We start from the raw sequence: 15,370 nt of genomic DNA, 5'->3' as shown, positions 1-15,370 counted from the left end.
AAACATCCTGTTTCATTAAGAGAGGTGGTACAGAACTGTAAAGGGGAAACATCATGTTTCATTAAGAGAGGTGGTACAGAACAGTAAAGGGGAAACATCATGTTTCATTAAGAGAGGTGGTACAGAACAGTAAAGGGGAAACATTCATTGATTCTAACAACTGATCACCTTGTTTTCTCCTACAGGCACCCAAGCTGGTTTCTGAGAGTGCAGTGCTGGTCAAGGTTTAAGACAGAAGTTTGATGATTTTAATTTCAAAAGATGAACTGATGATTTAAAAATTAAAAAAAAGAAGGTTCTGTCTGTATCGATCCATCTACCTCCCCAGCCTACATTTACACCACGGTGACCTCATCCTCCTACCCGCAACGCCTTGTCATCCACTCATAAGTCTGTCCTATCAGTGATCTGTGATTGACTCATATGCCTTACAGCCTGTCCTCATCAAACCTCTATCTGGGATGAATCACACCACTGGTTAATTTCTGATAGACATGAATGACTCCTGTCAATCAAATACATGAATAACTGAATAAAGTCCTGTCTATCAACTGCATTACTGCCGTGGATATTTATTATTATGTGGTAGGAGGATTCTCAAGACTTTAATACTTGTCCATGCTTAGTTTCATTATGACTATCTCACCATTTTAACCCCATGAGTTTTCTTAAAAACTGTTTATTAATGATTTATGTCTTTTCTATTAACAGTTGATGAACTAAGTATAAATCCTTCCTAAACCCTTTATGAAGGCAACGTTAATGTAAAGAGTTGCACATTTTTGGTTCAGAAATGATTAACTTTCTCTCTCTCTCTCCATGGCTCCCTGGATAGTTGGTTACAGCCACTGTGTCTTGTCACCCCTTTATGGTTTATAGAAGACATAAAGCAACTTTCTGGTATATGTACGGTGCATTAGAGTGGTGGACATATATACACTGCTCAAAAAAATAAAGGGAACACTAAAATAACACATCCTAGATCTGAATGAATGAAATATTCTTATTAAATACTTTTTTCTTTACATAGTTGAATGTGCTGACAACAAAATCACACAAAAATGATCAATGGAAATCAAATTTATCAACCCATGGAGGTCTGGATTTGGAGTCACACTCAAAATTAAAGTGGAAAACCACACTACAGGCTGATCCAACTTTGATGGAATGTCCTTAAAACAAGTCAAAATGAGGCTCAGTAGTGTGTGTGGCCTCCACGTGCCTGTATGACCTCCCTACAATGCGTGGGCATGCTCCTGATGAGGTGGCGGATGGTCTCCTGAGGGATCTCCTCCCAGACCTGGACTAAAGCATCCGCCAACTCCTGGACAGTCTGTGGTGCAACGTGGCGTTGGTGGATGGAGCGAGACATGATGTCCCAGATGTGCTCAATTGGATTCAGGTCTGGGGAACGGGCGGGCCAGTCCATAGCATCAATGCCTTCCTCTTGCAGGAACTGCTGACACACTCCAGCCACATGAGGTCTAGCATTGTCTTGCATTAGGAGGAACCCAGGGCCAACCGCACCAGCATATGGTCTCACAAGGGGTCTGAGGATCTCATCTCGGTACCTAATGGCAGTCAGGCTACCTCTGGCGAGCCCATGGAGCGCTGTGCGGCCCCCCAAAGAAATGTCACTCCACACCATGACTGACCCACCGCCAAACCGGTCATGCTGGAGGATGTTGCAGGCAGCAGAACGTTCTCCACGGCGTCTCCAGACTGTCACGTCTGTCACATGTGCACAGTGTGAACCTGCTTTTATCTGTGAAGAGCACAGGGCGCCAGTGGCGAATTTGCCAATCTTGGTGTTCTCTGGCAAATGCCAAACGTCCTGCACGGTGTTGGGCTGTAAGCACAACCCCCACCTGTGGACGTCGGGCCCTCATACCACCCTCATGGAGTCTGTTTCTGACCGTTTGAGCAGACACATGCACATTTGTGGCCTGCTGGAGGTCATTTTGCAGGGCTCTGGCAGTGCTCCTCCTTGCACAAAGGCGGAGGTAGCGGTCCTGCTGCTGGGTTGTTGCCCTCCTACGGCCTCCTCCACGTCTCCTGATGTACTGGCCTGTCTCCTGGTAGCGCCTCCATGCTCTGGACACTACGCTGACAGACACAGCAAACCTTCTTGCCACAGCTCGCATTGATGTGCCATCCTGGATGAGCTGCACTACCTGAGCCACTTGTGTGGGTTGTAGACTCCGTCTCATGCTACCACTAGAGTGAAAGCACCGCCAGCATTCAAAAGTGACCAAAACATCAGCCAGGAAGCATAGGAACTGAGAAGTGGTCTGTGGTCACCACCTGCAGAACCACTCCTTTATTGGGGGTGTCTTGCTAATTGCCTATAATTTCCACCTTTTGTCTATTCCATTTGCACAACAGCATGTGAAATTTATGGTCAATCAGTGTTGCTTCCTAAGTGGACAGTTTGATTTCACAGAAGTGTGATTGACTTGGAGTTGCATTGTGTTGTTTAAGTGTTCCCTTTATTTTTTTGAGCAGTGTATATATACACTACATTTCAAGGGTTTTTCTTTATTTTTACTATTTTCTACATTGTAGAATAATAGTGAAGACATCAAAACTATGAAATAACACATATGGAATCATGTAGTAACCAAAAAAGTGTTAAACAAATTTAAATATATTTTATATTTGAGATTCTTCAAATAGCCACCCTTTGCCTTGATGACAGCTTTGCACACTCTTGGCATTTAAGGGCTCTAGTCAAAAGAATAGTGCACTATATAGGAAATGGTGTGCCATTTGGGCACACATTCAGGCTTCTTTGCACTGATTGGAATGCCTTCATCTGTTTCAGCATCTCAATTTGTTTGTTGTGTGACGTATGTGCTTGTTGTGTTGTTAAATGTGGCTGGGGGACTTTAATTCTGTAGCGGTGACCTTAACTGCCCTTGTTGCCTAACTGGCCAAAAAACTGTCCACTTGGCACTAGGTGAAGCTACGGACACACAACAGCGACGTGCGGTGAGTTCAATGACTAGATAGGCACTGGTTATTACCAAATCCAGATGTACTTCCTTTACTCAATAAACCTTGATGAAGCCCCAGTTCACCATACAACAGATAGCTCCAACAACCAGAGTGACTCAGGCCAGTGTTTCCCAACTCCAGTCCTCCAGTACCCTAACAGCATACCTTTTTCTGTTGTAGCCCCGGACAAGCTCACCTGATTCATCTTGTCAACTAATCATCAAGCCCTCAATGAGTTGAATCAGGTGATTTTGTCTGGGGCTACAACAGAAATGTGTGCTGTTGGGAGTACTGGAGGACCGGAGTACTGGAGGACCGGAATTGAGAAATACTGACATAGGATATTAACCGAAAATGACAAACAATTTTTCACCAAATGTAAATACCATTGTAGCCAAGATACACAAGGGATAGGCTCAGATGACTATCAAACAAAAAGACACACTGCTGAACTGAGCTCAGCCAGTCAGACCGATGTAGCATCCCCAGTTACAACTGATAAGTGCCACTAAAAGATCAATATATGGGCACATTTCATCTGAATAATTCACAACGCAAACTCCATAGCCTTTCACAATGGATTTACACATCTTCCAATGCACCGAGCGCGCCACGCGCAAACACACACATAATAATATTATTACACACACACACATAATAATATTATTACACACACACACACACACATAATAATATTATTACACACACACACACACACACACAATGATATTATTACACACACACACACACATAATAATATTATTACACACACACACACACACACACACACACACACACACACACACACACATAATAATATTATTACACACACACACACACACATAATGATATTATTACACACACACACACACATAATAATATTATTACACACACACACACACATAATAATATTATTACACACACACACACACACACACACACACATAATAATATTATTACACACACACACACACACACATAATGATATTATTACACACACACACACATAATAATATTATTACACACACACACACACACTCACACATAATGATATTATTACACACACACACACACATAATAATATTATTACACACACACACACACACACACACACACACACACACACACACACACACACACACACACACACACACACACACACATAATAATAATATTATTACACACACACACACACACACACACACACACACACACACACATAATAATAATAATATTATTACACACACACACACACACACACACACACACACACACACACACACACACACACACACACACACACACACACACATAATAATAATATTATTACACACACACACACACACACACACACACACACACACACACACACACACACAATAATATTATTACACACACACACACAATAATATTATTACACACACAATAATATTATTACACACACACACACAATAATATTATTACACACACACACACAATATTATTATTACACACACAATAATATTATTACACACACACACACAATAATATTATTACACACACACACACACATACATACACACACACACACACATTATAATATTATTACACACACACACACAACAATAATATTATTACACACACACACACAATAATATTATTACACACACACACACAATAATATTATTACACACACACACACAATAATATTATTACACACACAATAACATTATTACACACACACACACATAATAATATTATTACACACACACACAATAATATTATTACACACACACACACACACATAATAATATTATTACACACACACACAATAATATTATTACACACACACACACACACACAATAATATTATTACACACACACACACTCAATAACATTATTACACACACACACACACAATAATATTATTACACACACACACACATAATAATATTATTACACACACACACAATAACATTATTACACACACATACACACATAATAACATTATTACACACACACACACACAATAATATTATTACACACACACACACTCAATAACATTATTACACACACACACACACAATAATATTATTACACACACACACACAATAATATTATTACACACACACACAATAACATTATTACACACACACACACACAATAATATTATTACACACACACACACACAATAATATTATTACACACACACACACAATAATATTATTACACACACACACAATAATATTATTACACACACACACACACAATAATATTATTACACACACACACACACACACAATAATACTATTACACACACACACACACACAATAATATTATTACACACACACACACACAATAATATTATTACACACACACACACACACACACAATAATACTATTACACACACACACGCACACACACACACACACACAATAATATTATTACACACACACACACACACACACACACAATAATACTATTACACACACACACACACACACAATAATACTATTACACACACACACACACACACACACATAATAATATTATTACACACACACACAATAATATTATTACACACACACACACACACACAATAATATTATTACACACACACACATAATAATATTATTACACACACACACAATAACATTATTACACACACACACAGACACAATAATATTATTACACACACACACACACACACACACACACACACACACACACACACACACACACACACACACACACACACACACACACACACACACACACACACACAGTAACCGGTAGCACAGTTCTCCCATCCAGCACACAGGTCGGTAGCTCCATCCATTAGGACATCCAACACACAGGTAGGTAGCTCCATCCATTAGGGCATCCAGCAGACAGGTAGGTAGCTCCATCCATTAGGGCATCCAGCAGACAGGTAGGTAGCTCCATCCATTAGGACATCCAGCACACAGGTAGGTAGCTCCATCCATTAGGACATCCAGCACACAGGTCGGTAGCTCCATCCATTAGGACATCCAGCACACAGGTAGGTAGCTCCATCCATTAGGGCATCCAGCACACAGGTAGGTAGCTCCATCCATTAGGGCATCCAGCAGACAGGTAGGTAGCTCCATCCATTAGGACATCCAGCACACAGGTAGGTAGCTCCATCCATTAGGACATCCAGCAGACAGGTAGGTAGCTCCATCCATTAGGGCATCCAGCACACAGGTAGGTAGCTCCATCCATTAGGGCATCCAGCAGACAGGTAGGTAGCTCCATCCATTAGGACATCCAACACACAGGTAGGTAGCTCCATCCATTAGGACATCCAGCAGACAGGTAGGTAGCTCCATCCATTAGGGCATCCAGCACACAGGTAGGTAGCTCCATCCATTAGGACATCCAGCACACAGGTAGGTAGCTCCATCCATTAGGACATCCAGCACACAGGTAGGTAGCTCCATCCATTAGGACATCCAACAGACAGGTAGGTAGCTCCATCCATTAGGACATCCAACACACAGGTAGGTAGCTCCATCCATTAGGACATCCAGCAGACAGGTAGGTAGCTCCATCCATTAGGGCATCCAGCACACAGGTAGGTAGCTCCATCCATTAGGGCATCCAGCAGACAGGTAGGTAGCTCCATCCATTAGGGCATCCAGCACACAGGTAGGTAGCTCCATCCATTAGGACATCCAGCACACAGGTAGGTAGCTCCATCCATTAGGGCATCCAGCACACAGGTAGGTAGCTCCATCCATTAGGGCATCCAGCACACAGGTAGGTAGCTCCATCCATTAGGGCATCCAGCACACAGGTAGGTAGCTCCATCCATTAGGACATCCAGCAGACAGGTAGGTAGCTCCATCCATTAGGGCATCCAGCAGACAGGTAGGTAGCTCCATCCATTAGGACATCCAACACACAGGTAGGTAGCTCCATCCATTAGGGCATCCAGCACACAGGTAGGTAGCTCCATCCATTAGGGCATCCAGCACACAGGTAGGTAGCTCCATCCATTAGGACATCCAACACACAGGTAGGTAGCTCCATCCATTAGGGCATCCAGCACACAGGTAGGTAGCTCCATCCATTAGGGCATCCAGCAGACAGGTAGGTAGCTCCATCCATTAGGACATCCAGCAGACAGGTAGGTAGCTCCATCCATTAGGACATCCAACACACAGGTAGGTAGCTCCATCCATTAGGACATCCAGCAGACAGGTAGGTAGCTCCATCCATTAGGACATCCAGCACACAGGTAGGTAGCTCCATCCATTAGGGCATCCAGCAGACAGGTAGGTAGCTCCATCCATTAGGACATCCAACACACAGGTAGGTAGCTCCATCCATTAGGACATCCAACACACAGATCGGTAGCTCCATCCATTAGGGCATCCAACACACAGGTAGGTAGCTCCATCCATTAGGACATCCAACACACAGATCGGTAGCTCCATCCATTAGGACATCCAGCACACAGGTAGGTAGCTCCATCCATTAGGACATCCAACACACAGGTAGGTAGCTCCATCCATTAGGACATCCAGCACACAGGTAGGTAGCTCCATCCATTAGGACATCCAGCACACAGGTAGGTAGCTCCATCCATTAAGACATCCAGCAGACAGGTAGGTAGCTCCATCCATTAGGACATCCAGCACACAGGTAGGTAGCTCCATCCATTAGGACATCCAGCACACAGGTAGGTAGTTCCATCCATTAGGGCATCCAGCAGACAGGTAGGTAGCTCCATCCATTAGGACATCCAACACACAGGTAGGTAGCTCCATCCATTAGGGCATCCAACACACAGGTAGGTAGCTCCATCCATTAGGACATCCAACACACAGATCGGTAGCTCCATCCATTAGGACATCCAGCACACAGGTAGGTAGCTCCATCCATTAGGACATCCAGCAGACAGGTAGGTAGCTCCATCCATTAGGGCATCCAGCAGACAGGTAGGTAGCTCCATCCATTAGGGCATCCAGCACACAGGTAGGTAGCTCCATCCATTAGGACATCCAACACACAGGTAGGTAGCTCCATCCATTAGGCCATCCAGCAGACAGGTAGGTAGCTCCATCCATTAGGGCATCCAGCACACAGGTAGGTAGCTCCATCCATTAGGGCATCCAGCCGGTCAGAGCAGAATACTCCTGGGTGAGTCCCCCCCCCAGCCAGTCAGAGCAGAATACTCCTGGGTGAGTCCCCCCCCAGCCAGTCAGAGCAGAATACGCCTGGGTGAGTCCCCCCCCAGCCGGTCAAAGCAGAATACGCCTGGGTGAGTCCCCCCCCCCCCATGCAGCCACATTGGTAGAATGGTTGTAGTGTAGTTAGTAGCGTCCATCTTGTAGAAGCCAAGGCTCGGGCCACATTGAGTGGCGGGAGAAACCCCATTCCCACTACGTCAAACAAAGCAAAACGTTCAAGATGTGTAGAAGTCTGGTTAAAACCTGTTAACCGGTAATGACATTTCAGACAAGTGGACAGTCCAGTACTCAGTGTTGGCCTGCCTGCCAGCTAGCAGTGGGGGAGATGCTGGTTGTCTGTCATGAATAAAGTCACATCTTGTAGAAGAAGCCCTTTATACTGCCTCTGTCTGGTCTGTCATTATAGTTCATGTTCCACTCTTCCAAACCTCCAAATGGTGCCTTCAATTATTACAACTTGGAGAATTGTTTGAGGTGGAGTACAGTGTCCATTTGTCAGGTTGTTGTTTTTCTTGCTAGCTAGTTAGCGTTTTGTTCAGTTCAAGTGATGCAAGCGCCAAATGATGTACACACCCACATGTGAGAGCTTACCCCAGGCAATACCCACACAACATGTTTAGGCAATAGACACAATGTTAAATTATCTCAATGCAATGAATGAAGCTGCTTCCAACGAGGTAAAGCAGCGCTGCCTATGCTGACCCTGTCCATGTGTATTTATTATGCATTTTAAAACATTACAATATACATTCACAGATTTCACAACACACTGTGTGTCCTCAGGCCCCTACTCCACCACTACCACATATCTACAGTACTAAATCCATGTGTATGTATAGTGCGTATGTTATCTTGTGTGTGTGTGTGTGTGTGTGTGTGTGTGTGTGTGTGTGTGTGTGTGTGTGTGTGTGTGTGTGTGTGTGTGTGTGTGTGTGTGTGTGTGTGTGTGTGTGTGTGTGTGTGTGTGTGTGTGTGTGTGTGTGTGTGTGTGTGTGTGTGCTAATGTTTGTGTTGCTTCACAGTCCCTGCTGTTCCATAAGGTGTTTTTTAAATCTGATTCTACTGCTTGTATCAGTTACCTGATGTGGAATAGAGTTCCATGTAGTCATGGCTCTACGTATTACTGTGCACCTCCCATAGTCTGTTCTGGACTTGGGGACTGTGAAGAGACCTCTTGTGGCATGTCTTGTGGGGGTATGCATGGGTGTCCGAGCTGTGTGCCAGTAGTTTAGACAGACAGCTCAGTGCATTCAACATGTCAATACCGCTCAGAAATAAAAGTAGTGATGAAGTCAATCTCTCCTCCACTTTCAGCCAGGAGAGATTGACATGCGTATTACTAATATTCACTCGCTGTGTACATCCAAGGGATGTACATCCAAGGCATTTGTGGCACCTGACCACACGACTGAACAGTTATCAAGGTGCGACAAAACTAGGGCCTGTAGGACCTGCCTTGTTGATAGTGTTGTTAAGAAGGCAGAGCATTGCTTTATTATAAACAGACTTCTCCCCATCTTAGCTACTACTGCATAAATATGTTTTGACCATGACAGTTTACAATCTAGCCTTTGAACTTGCTCAATTTCCAAATAATTTATTACAAGATTTAGTTGAGGTTTAGGGTTTAGTGAATGTTTTGTTGCAAATACAAATGCTTTTAGTTTAAAAAATATTTAGGGCTAACTTATTCCTTGCCACCCACTCTGAAACTAACTGCAGCTCTTTGTTAAGTGTTGCTGTCATTTCAGTCACTGTAGTAGCTGACGTGTATAGTGTTGAGTCATCCACATACGTAGACACACTGGCTTTACTCAAAGTCAGTGGCATGTCGTTAGTAAAAATTGAAAAAAGTAAGGGACCTAGACAGCTGCCCTGGGGAATTCCTGATTCTAACTGGATTATATTTGAGAGGCTTCCATTAAAGAACGCCATCTGTGTTCTGTTCGACAAGTAACTCGTTATCCACAATATAGCAGAGGGTGTAAAGCCATAACACATACGTTTTTCCAGTAGCAGACTATGATCAATAATGTGAAAAAACTGCACTGAAGTCTAACAAGACATCCCCCCACAATAATTGTATCATCAATTTTTCTCAGCCAATCATCAGTCATGTCCATTAACAGTGACTAGAGTCAGGAACCCAGGGCCGGCCCACTAATTCGACAGGATTACACAGCTGCCTATGCAGACCCTGTCCATTAACAGTACCCTCGTAACACTGACTATTCTACCGATCCTCGACTTCGGCGATGTCATTTACAAAATAGCCTCCAACACTCTACTCAGCGAACTGGATGCAGTCTATCACAGTGCCATCCGTTTTGTCACCAAAGCACCATATACCACCCACCACTGCGACCTGTATGCTCTCGTTGGCTGGCCCTCGCTACATATTCGTCGCCAAACCCAATGGCTCCAGGTCATCTATAAGTCTTTGCTAGGTAAAGCTCCGCCTTATCTCAGCTCACTGGTCACCATAACAACACCCACCCGTAGCACGCGCTACAGCAGGTATATCTCACTGGTCATCCCCAAAGCCAACACCCACTTTGGCCGCCTTTTCTTCCAGTTCTCTGCTGCCAATGGCTGGAACGAATTGCAAAAATCGCTGAAGTTGGAGACTTATATCTCCCTCACTAACTTTAATCATCAGCTATCTGAGCAGCTTACCAATCGCTGCAACTGTACACAGCCCATCTGTTAATAGCCCACCCAACTACCTACCTCATCCCCATATTGTTTTTATTATCTTTTTTGCTCTTTTGCACACCAGTATTTCTACTTGCACATCATCATATGCACATCCATCACTTCAGTGTAAATTGCTAAATTGTAATTGCTTCGCTACCATGGCCTATTTATTGCCTTACCTCCATACTCAATTTACACACACTGTATATAGATTTTTCTATTGTGTTATCGACTGTACTTTTGTTTTTTCCATGTGAAACTGTGTTGTTTTTGTCGGACTGCTTTGCTTTATCTTGGCCAGGTCGCAGTTGTAAATGAGAACTTGTTCTCAACTGGCCTACCTGGTTAAATAAAGGTTAAATTAAATATAATAAAAAACAGTGACTGGAGTCAGGAACCCAGGGCCGGCCCGCTCATTAGACATGATTCCACAGACCCTGTCCATTAACAGTGACTGCAGTCAGGAACCCAGGGCCGGCCCGCTCATTAGACATGATTCCACAGACCCTGTCCATTAACAGTGACTGCAGTCAGGAACCCAGGGCCGGCCCGCTCATTAGACAGGATTACACAGCCGCCTATGCAGACCCTGTCCATTAACAGTGACTGGAGTCAGGAACCCAGGGCCGGCCCGCTCATTAGACATGATTACACAGCCGCCTATGCAGACCCTGTCCATTAACAGTGACTGGAGTCAGGAACCCAGGGCCGGCCCGCTCATTAGACATGATTACACAGCCGCCTATGCAGACCCTGTCCATTAACAGTGACTGGAGTCAGGAATCCAGGGCTGGCCCGCTCATTAGATATGATTACACAGACCCTGTCCATTAACAGTGACTGGAGTCAGGAACCCAGGGCCGGCCCGCTCATTAGACAGGAATACGCCTATGGCGGGCGGCATGTTGACGAGGACAGCAAATTTCATGCGACACTGTAGGCCAGGGATGGGCAACTCCAATCCTCTGGGGCCTGGTTGGTGTCACAATAACACATCTGACTCCAATAATCAACTAATCAGGATCTTCAGTTTAGAATGCAATTAGTTTCATCAGCTGTGTTGATTGGGGATGGGGGGGGTGGAAGTGTGACATCACTCCGGCCCCTGAGGACTGGATTAGCCCCTCCCTGCTGTAGGCTATACCTCAGTAAGCACGGACCGACACTGATACTTTGTGGACTTGTTTTTTAGCCCTGTCCGGACTGGACTTGATTTTTTGGCCCTGTCCAGACTGGACTTGTTTTTTTGGCCCTGTCCGGACTGGACTTGTTTTTTTGGCCCTGTCCGGACTGGACTTGTTTTTTTGGCCCTGTCCGGACTGGACTTGTTTTTTTGGTGCAGTCCGGACTGGCCTTGATTTCCACGTCCACGAACGTTGTTTTTAAGTCGAGTCTGGACCAAATCTGAATCAATTATAGACGTCTATGTTTGGTTCAGATTGTGTCAGGTCTGGACCAGCATTGATTTGGCCCAAACCAGGGATGTCACTAGACATTCAGAACATCCGAGGCTCAACCCTGAAGACCTGGGGCCAACTCCGGATGGGGGGGGGGGGGTTGATCTCTGCGCGACCGAAATGAAGCACCCCACACTTCTGCTAAATGTTCACTGCCAGGGTGCCAGGCTGGCAGTGAACATTTAGCAGAAACGTAACGCGATGTTGCATATCTCACTGCTTTCTTCCACTGTGTTCTCCTGACGTCAAATAATCAACACTTCTTCATACTAATTCAATAGATTGTGGTCAGTAAACACATGGAATATGGTGTTAATAATATTTATAAAAATCTATTAGCAAGTATAAATTACAAGTGCATAACTATATTGTAATTTTCCATTTAGAAAAATTATTGGGAAAAGTATTTGTATCATTTTGTTGCAATGTTTTCATAAACCATGTCCGATATTTGATTGGCAATATAAAAAAATGCCTCGTGTTGATGTTGGTCACATTACTGCTAACTAACGTGAGCTAGTCATGCTGCGCACACTGTGCAGTTCCAAAACAATCCAAAGGGTGGCAGCCTAGACCACAAATTAATGTTTTGCATTAATTAATGTTGTAGTTAGGTGCAATATAGCAGGATTGGGATTTTAGGCTGCCAACCTTGATTATGTTGGAACTGCATAAACTCAGATTAGCAGAAGGCATGTAATATAACTGTAGAGTGTGTGTGTGTGTGGGGGGGGGTTAGTTAGTGATACTTGTTGGTTAGTTAGTGATACTTGTTGGTTAGTTAGTGATACTTGTTGGTTAGTTAGTGATACTTGTTGGTTAGTCAGTGATACTTGTTGGTTAGTCAGTGATACTTGTTGGTTAGTCAGTGATACTTGTTGGTTAGTCAGTGATACTTGTTGGTTAGTTAGTGATACTTGTTGGTTAGTTAGTGATACTTGTTGGTTAGTTAGTGATACTTGTTGGTTAGTCAGTGATACTTGTTGGTTAGTTAGTGATACTTGTTGGTTAGTTAGTGATACTTGTTGGTTAGTTAGTGATACTTGTTGGTTAGTTAGTGATACTTGTTGGTTAGTCAGTGATACTTGTCGAATGGTGAACAGAGCTCCAAAAATTGGATTCAGTGTCCAGATAGCTAATCAATTACTGTCAAAACCCTGCTCATAAAATGTTCTAGGTAGCTAATGTTAGCAGCACTGCTAGCTAGACTGTGTAGTCCCTAACATCCCGCTTTGACATTACTCGTCCAAATATTTATATATTCTTAATTTCATTCCTTTACTTTAGATTGTGTGTATTGTTAGATATTACTTGTTAGATATTACTGCACTGTTGGAGCTAGAAACACAAGCATTTCGCTACACCCACAATAACATCTGCTAAACACGTGTATGTGACCAATACAATTTGATTTGATATGATATTGTTTAACGTTATCTGTCAGTACAGCTTTGAGTCAACATGTTGAAATGTAAATTACTCTAATCTGGTTTACTGTGAGGTCAATAACTCTGAATAGCATCAACATGGGCTAACAAAATGTGTTACAGTAGTAGCAAGAGAACAAAGTTTACCTCCAGTTCTCCTTCTTTGCGCTCTCTCTCTCAGAGAAGGAACAGTCGCCTGCCGAAATGTCTTTGGATGAATCAGAAATGTCTTTGGATGAATCAGAAATGTCTTTGGATGAATCAGAAATGTCTTTGGATGAATCAGAAATGTCTTGGAAAACCACTTTGACTCCACCTTCTAAAGTGCCACCTTACACAGAAATGCTGCTTTTAGGCAGCACTAAGAAGGACAGGTTCATTCACGATTGGAGTATTCATTGCAGTGTGTAATACAGTGTAGACTCGTTTGTTTTACACCATCCCAGCAGGGCAAAAGACTCTCCGGGCTGAGACAAAATCATTAGGGGTTAAACACCCGAAATCCCAGGTCTGGTGACTTCAATGGCCCAAACATTGACATCTCTAAATGACATATGTTCAACTTTCACTCAGAACCTAAACTGAATACCTTCAACGTCTGGAGAAAAAAAAAGAGTATTTTAGATGTCTTTTCACCTTCGTTTTACTCACAGTGACTATTCTTGTAGGGGCGGGAGAAAGGCCAGGACCACCCCTGCATTAACCGCTGTGTATGTCAAAGATTTGAAGGGCTTTGAATGAAGGGCGATAATACCCTGGCGCCTTTCCTGAGTTCAAATATATCTAATATTATGAGCATAAAAACCACCAGAATCATTGAGAAAAACATTAGATAACAAAAGAAAATTACAATTATTTATAATTTGTCTTTACATAACAGCTTTTTGTATGACATTATCACAGGGTGAACACTGCCTACCCCTCCTACACTGACTGCACGTCACTGACTGCACGTCACTGACGCACAGTACCTCACCAGAGTTCGATGTGAGCAAATATGTTTCTGTAATCCAAAAAGTCTAACAATGACACACAACGACCAATTGCCTCCAAATTTGTCATAACATGTTTTAAAAAATCTTATTGTGCGCCCCTTTTATACTCATAATAAAACCATGCGAGATGATAGCTTCAGATAGTTTTACTGATCGTGTGTGAATTTGCTAAAATATAATCTAAATTATTGCATTAGTATGAATAAAATATAGATTGGAATAAATCTTGTTGTTTTCTCTACTTCCTTGTTCGGTATTAGTTGGGAGATTCCCACTGAATTGTGGGCGTTCAACGTCTCGAGGGGATTACCCCAAATCAACATTGAGAATGCCGCTCAAATACAGACATGTTTACAGGTAACCAAATGATATTACTCTCGTGTAATATTCAATACATTATTGGTAGTCAACGCATAGGCAAAATCTCCGCAAGTGTAGACTAGTCTATTATCAACGTAATCTGTACATTTAATTCATTTGGGTGAATTCCCTTAGCCTATGTCATCTGATCTCACTGTTCCCCGTGCATTCCTACTGATCAAACGTTTTTGGGCATACATAATGCCCCTTTCATTTAAAGTTGTCCCAAGTTAAAAT

At 43.1% G+C, this 15,370-nt stretch overlaps 1 protein-coding gene across 1 annotated transcript in view; it reads left to right on the top strand.

The window, feature by feature from the left end:
• Positions 1-556, top strand: part of LOC120046859 (albumin 2-like) — a gene marked incomplete at its 5' end in the record, with an annotated part of 13,778 nt that extends 13,222 nt beyond the window's left edge. The window contains one exon of the mRNA XM_038992426.1: positions 186-556. Coding sequence (XP_038848354.1) covers positions 186-230 — 45 coding nt within the window. The remainder of the gene's footprint in view (positions 1-185) is intronic.
• Between the last annotated feature and the right edge of the window lie 14,814 nt (positions 557-15,370).

Source organism: Salvelinus namaycush, chromosome 4 (genome assembly GCF_016432855.1).
Source record: "Salvelinus namaycush isolate Seneca chromosome 4, SaNama_1.0, whole genome shotgun sequence".
Classification (NCBI taxonomy): domain Eukaryota; kingdom Metazoa; phylum Chordata; class Actinopteri; order Salmoniformes; family Salmonidae; genus Salvelinus; species Salvelinus namaycush.
Note: the sequence above shows the minus strand (reverse complement) of the source record. Positions and strands in the feature narration are given on the sequence as shown.